This window comes from Peromyscus leucopus, chromosome 1, assembly GCF_004664715.2.
Source record: "Peromyscus leucopus breed LL Stock chromosome 1, UCI_PerLeu_2.1, whole genome shotgun sequence".
In the NCBI taxonomy this organism is placed as follows: Eukaryota; Metazoa; Chordata; class Mammalia; order Rodentia; family Cricetidae; genus Peromyscus; species Peromyscus leucopus.
The window spans coordinates 96,624,531-96,630,624 of NC_051063.1; the positions used below are offsets into that span (position 1 = coordinate 96,624,531).

The window sequence follows — 6,094 nt, forward strand, 5'->3', positions numbered from 1 at the left end:
TTATCTGCTAAACATTTGCTTTTTCATCTTAACAACTCTCACGTTGGGGGCTTTATAGCAACCTTTCCTGACAATTTGTTCCTAGTTTTAATCACTCCACAGTCACCTCAAAATATCTGGTGAAAATTTAAGTATCTGACTACACGATTCCTTAGAACTTTAGTCATGTAAACCCCAAATTCCTGAACATAAAGTTTGGCCTCCCCATAAACACTGAATCCACATCTCTGAGGTCAGAATATCTAACTGTTTTCTGAATTTTGCATTAGGCATTAACTTAGGATGGATATTTGAGAAATAATAAATTAATGACCAGCAAGATACATCAAATTACATATCAATGAAGATTTCAGGCTTATTCTTTACATATTTGAAGACAGCCGAGAGAAGGCATCAAAACCAGTAGTGTCTTTCTTCATGAGTTAAAATTATTTTTGGAACATTGTATCAGCTTTGGAATTATTTTACAGGTAGATACAGGAAAACCATTGAGGTATTAATTCCATCTAGATATAATTTTTGAGTATTTATTGTATTGTAGCACCAAGTAGACATTAAAGATATATTTCTGAATAAAACAATTCTCATGAAGTTGATACTTCAGTGGCGAGTAGACTAGAGAAGAATTAACCTTTGAAACTTAGAAGTTGGTGGAGAAGAATAACTGGAGCTTGTATGGATGGTAAAGGTAGCTGTGGCAGGGCTGGATGGTATTAGTTGAGGGCTGGTTGGTGTTAGCTGTGGCAGGACTGTGTGCCATTAGCTTGTGTCGGTTAGGAATGAAATCCCCATGGGGCAAATGATATTTGAGCAGGAAACAGAAGGGCTTGTAGGTATGGAGAGTGGGCAAATAGTTTCCAGATGGAAAATTGCAAGTTTACTCATCCTTATAACTCCATGAAACAAAAAGTAAGTCAGGATAATACAAGGAAAGAGTCATGGTAAGAATCTGGAGTCTCTTCTAAAGTGAATGGAAAGAATTAAAATTTTAAAATAGAAGTAGCCTAATATAACTATATTTTTAAAGTGTTGTGCAGACAACTTGTCTTGTGAACACTTCAAGTACAATAACCACCAGTCTGGAAAGATATGCCTGCTGGTGCTAAGTGGTACAAATATCATGGGAATAAACATCACTTTTCTTACTTGTTCTAAGTCTAACTCCACAAGATGAAGTTCACAACTAACATGACTCTCAGGGCCAAAACCTGTACTAGACAGGTCATAGGCTACAGGGAAGAACACATCGTCATTATTCCCCTAAATGGACATAATATTAAGCTAATTTGCAATGACTTATCATCATACCTAGAGATTAGTTCATCTTTCAACCCTCATCAGCACAGCTTCTTTTTGCACCAGATGGTGATTAACATACAATTTATGAACATGCAGAGAATTAGAGACTGTGGAAGACTCAGCACTATATCTGTATCATATCCCCTGTTCTCCGAGGTCAGGAATCTTTGTGAAAGAGTGTGTGGAAAGCCAGAGCTGGTAGATGACTACAAATAAACAGTGCTTTCATATTGGTAGCCTTGGAGTGCAGCTCTGCAAGGTCACCTCCAGGGTTCAGGTCAGAAGCCACAGTGAAGCAAAGGGAACTTAGGATATTTAAAACTCACATGTGTGCTGTTCCAGTCATATCTCTTTATTTTTCTGCCTCAAGTTTCAAATGTTTCCAGTTTATATACACATACAATAGCAATTCTTTAGCAATAGAAAGGTTACAAGGCTTTTTTTAAAACCTCAGGGTCATAAAGCAGATAAGAGTTATATAAAGAGATGACTTGTCACCTCCTTTTTTTATGGCTGGTGGCAGGTGTGGCTGTAAGAAGTTCTGTTTAACTATTGAAGGGAAGAGATCATAAAGGGGAAAAATTAAACCAATATAGAAATCTAATAAGGAAATGGGGAATTCGTGTATTATTCTACATTCCTTAAATGTGACTAGATAGATAAGCTAAAAGTTTGTGACCGATAAAACACAAAAAAGGCAAAATGCAGCAGAAGCTGCTTCTCTCTTGGTGTACCCAGGAGGCTGTGTCAGTGTAACCATGCAGCCCATGTAAACCACAGGGGAAGCATGCAGTGTTTGATTTGCATCAGCATATTAACCAAATGTTAACTGGCAGTGAAGAACCTTTTAGATCTAAAAAACTCATCTTTTACCCTAACTGGTTAGAACAAAGAGAGGACCTATAACTATTTTGTACAAAATCTGGACCTGACACCTCCCAGCTGCTCTGGCCATCTGTTGCCACAGTGACAGTGTGAGAAGATTACCTCTCTCTGAGCTGCTCAATTCAGTTAACAACCTCTTTCAGTTAATCACACAAATCTCAGGGCTAAAACATAAACAGTTAGTCTCCTAAGCTAAAATCTTGCATCAATAAACCGAGGTGAAAGTGTTAATAGCCTTCTGAGGTCAAAGCAGGGATACCTGAGTTGTACTTCCTGTTATTGGTAGGTGGGTGACTTTATGGTGCTCTGTTCTTCTTATATCTGAGGGGCTTTGATTCAACAAATGTTGCAATTCTATCCTTGAGCCTATCTGTGAAAGTCCCATTTGTGATCTGTTCACATAAACACCTTGTCTGGCCAAGTTGTCCTGTCATAAAGATAATTGCAAAGAACAGACCTCTAAGTTTTTATTGGAATGTGGAACAATGATTTGACTGTGTGACTTATTTTTCTCACCAGAATTACACAGTGTGGGTGGAAGTTATCTTTCTATTAGTAAACAGGAATAATTGTGCCCAACAAATGAGAAATACACATCAAAGATTGTGGGACAAGTTCCAAGGCTGTTACAGGGGGAAGGCCATGGCATCACACAAGAAATTTACAGTAAGAATCAGTCATCGATTTAAAAGGTAGAAATTCTCATTGCCCTGTGTATGAGTTTGCCCTCAATCAGATATGTATATTTCTGCTGGGTAAACCTTCTAAATACCAGCTGTAACCTACTGCATAATCTAGTGGACTCCATCCTTTTTGGAAAAAACAGAATGATTGCACATATGAACTCTTGTTACCCGTGTCAGTATGCAGAAGACAAAATCATACAAAGCCCCAGCATGGAGAGGGAACATGATAATGAAGTCCATCTGTAGCTGAGGAGTTGACAATTGATACCTTCCAGGAGGTGGGTCAGTTTTTTTTAAGGGTGTGGACCTACATGCTTCAGTGGAAGAATACACACTTAAGGATGTACAGGTAGCACAAGTTGGTATTGATAAAAATAATAGTTGGGTGTGTAGGTAAGGGAGTTGTAATGAAAGGAGCTGGGAGAGGGTATGAACATGATCAAAATACATTGTACAATATTTTCAAAGACACATTAAAATATAAAAAAGAGAAATGCAATAAATACAGAATCTATACATACTGGGAGAAAAAAGAGACGAAGACAAAAGGTATAACAAGAATCCTAATAACCAAACCTGAGATAATGGTCCCATTGGTCTTGGGTAATTATCATTATTATATTAAGTTTTATAAAACAATAGATTGCTCTAAGAAAACATTTTCTTACCAAGCTGTCTCTTCAGAGCACTCTTAATCTCATTGTTCCTGAGGCTATAGATGAGGGGGTTCAACATGGGGATCACCACCAGGTAGAACACAGACACCACCTTGTTCTGGTCTGTGGAGTAGCTGGACTTGGGCATCACATAAATGAATGTGATGGTTCCATAGAACAGAGTGACTGTAGTGAGGTGGGAGGTGCAGGTGGAGAAGGCCTTTTGGCGGCCCTCAGTGGAGCGCATTTTCAGGATGGTGATGAGGATGTAGGTGTAGGAGATAGCAATGACAAACACTGTGATCATGGTTACTGATCCTGTAGAAAAAGAGGTAACAACTGCAGAGACACTGACATCAGAACAGGAGAGTTCAACTAAAGGAGCGAAATCACAGAAAAAGTGATTGATTCTGTTTGGTCCACAAAAGAGAAAAGAAAAGAAGGAAAGGGTGAAGGAGGAAGCATTAAGAAAACCCCCTATGTAAGATCCTACAACTAACTGGATACAGATTTGTGTAGACATTTTGTTTGAATAAAGCAATGGGTTACAAATTGCTACAAAGCGATCATAAGCCATGGCAGCCAGAAGGAAGCATTCAACTGTCCCAAAAAAAGCACCAGAGCCAAGTTGTATAGAACATCCAAAGTATGAGATGGTAGTTTGATTAACCAGGAAGTTGACAAGCATATTGGGAGTGACAGAAGATGAATAGCCTATGTCAGTAGAAGCCAAGTGGCTGAGAAAAAAGTACATGGGGTGATGAAGCTGGGAAGAAACTCTGATGAGGAGGATGGTGCTGAGGTTCCCACACACAGTCACCAGGTAGATGCACAGGATGATGATGAAGAGGATGACTTTAAGGACTGGGTCATCAGTTAAGCCCAATAAAATGAACTCTGTCACTGCAGTGTGGTTCCCATCATCTAGGAAAGCCATGGGACAGTGTAGCTGCTGCCAGATCAAGGCTGTGATGGAGACATAATAGTAAGGGATTTATAAATAAGTCACTTCATTTTATTTGATATATACATGGAGAGCATTACTGACTAATATATTTTTTTAAAAAATTAGACCAACAATGAACATTTTACTAGTGTTATCATTATTTATACATTGTGTACAATAATTCCTTCCAAATAATTTAAGCAGAAATGCTAGAAATTTATTATTTAATAAATAACTTTTATTTATATTTATTTATAGTAAAGCATATCTGTTACCTGCACCACTCACTCACAGAAATAAAGAAATAAAATAATGTGATTCTTAAGAAAATAACAATATTCTTATTATAAGTGTAACAAAAGACCAAAATGTAAAAGCAGAGAATTATGTTTAAAGAGTTAAATAATTGCTAACTTTTATTAAATGCTTACTACATCACCAGCACAGGATTTTTAAAAACTTGTATATTTTTCTATTTTTCTTTCCATTACATAGCGTTTTTTATCATTTCCATTTTACAGCAGAAAAATGTTTTAAGCTATGTAACACATACACAAATATATGTATAAATATGTATGCACGTACATATAATAAGTAGCAAAATTATGGGGCTTCAGAGATGATTCAGTAGTTAAGAGAGCTTGTTGCACTTGCAAAGGACCAGGGTTTGATTCCCCAGCACCCATATGGTTTCTCATAGCAATTTGAGGTTCTCGTTCTGTGGATCCAATGACCTTTTCTGGTCTTCACAGGCACAAGGCATGTATGTGGTGTATACATATGTATATGAAGGCAACATTCATAAACATAAAATAAAAATAACAAATCTTTTAAAAAATGAATAGATCTGAACACCAGGTGGGTTGAACTAACTCAGAGAATTCTATACTGTAAATAATGTGTGGCCATGCAATTGAGGGCACATACAAATTAGTGACAGACATCAGGGTGGCATTTCAGCTTTCTGATAGTTAATACATAGAGGGGTCCTTTGTAAATGATACTGGTCACAACAGCTGTCATTTCTTTAAGTAAGGTTATGTCTTGATCTTGTTACAACTGAGAAGAAATAGAAGAGAGGTCACACTAAAATTACAAATGCAACTTCATGTTATAAGCTCATTAAATATTTTAAATACTTCTAAATAGATCATCACTCTTTAAAGTACCTTGAAATATTAATTTCGTCATGTAAAATATGAATAATAATAATTTAGCACATTATTACTTATTTTTATTAAAGCACACCAAATCTTTTCCCAGTGCCACAGCGTTTTGTAATAGGTGTGTGATGGAATAAATTCACATAATTTTTAACAGAGGAAACTTATCTATAAGTATTCAAATAGGTTTATGAAGGTTCATCTAGCATGGCACAGAATGACTCTCATCCTTCACATTCTACATTTACATCCTCATTTGTCCGCAGTGATGCCTGTGATGCTGGAACATTCAGTACATAAACAAAGAATGTCTTTGTATGTGATAATCCCTGATAGTAAGCCACCATAGTATTTCAAAGCTAGGGAACTTGTTAGCCTTTTGGCTGAATGCTATGTGTGTACAAATTTGAGGGTCATGTTAGTTTCTGGTCTTACAATGCATGGATATATAAGGAATCT

The 6,094-nt window shown here is 36.8% G+C and overlaps 1 protein-coding gene across 1 annotated transcript; it reads right to left on the minus strand.

Moving 5' to 3' along the window:
- Positions 1 to 3,518: 3,518 nt before the first annotated feature.
- On the minus strand, positions 3,519 to 4,464 carry LOC114710446 (olfactory receptor 502-like). The gene has a single exon (XM_028894609.2). The coding sequence runs from the start codon at positions 4,461 to 4,463 to the stop codon at positions 3,519 to 3,521; it is 945 nt and encodes a 314-aa protein (XP_028750442.1). The 5' UTR covers position 4,464.
- Between the last annotated feature and the right edge of the window lie 1,630 nt (positions 4,465 to 6,094).

Coding starts and splice junctions, on each gene's coding strand:
- LOC114710446 (XM_028894609.2), bottom strand. CDS start 4,463: ATGGCTTTCCTAGATGATGGGAACCACACTGCAGTGACAGAGTTCATT.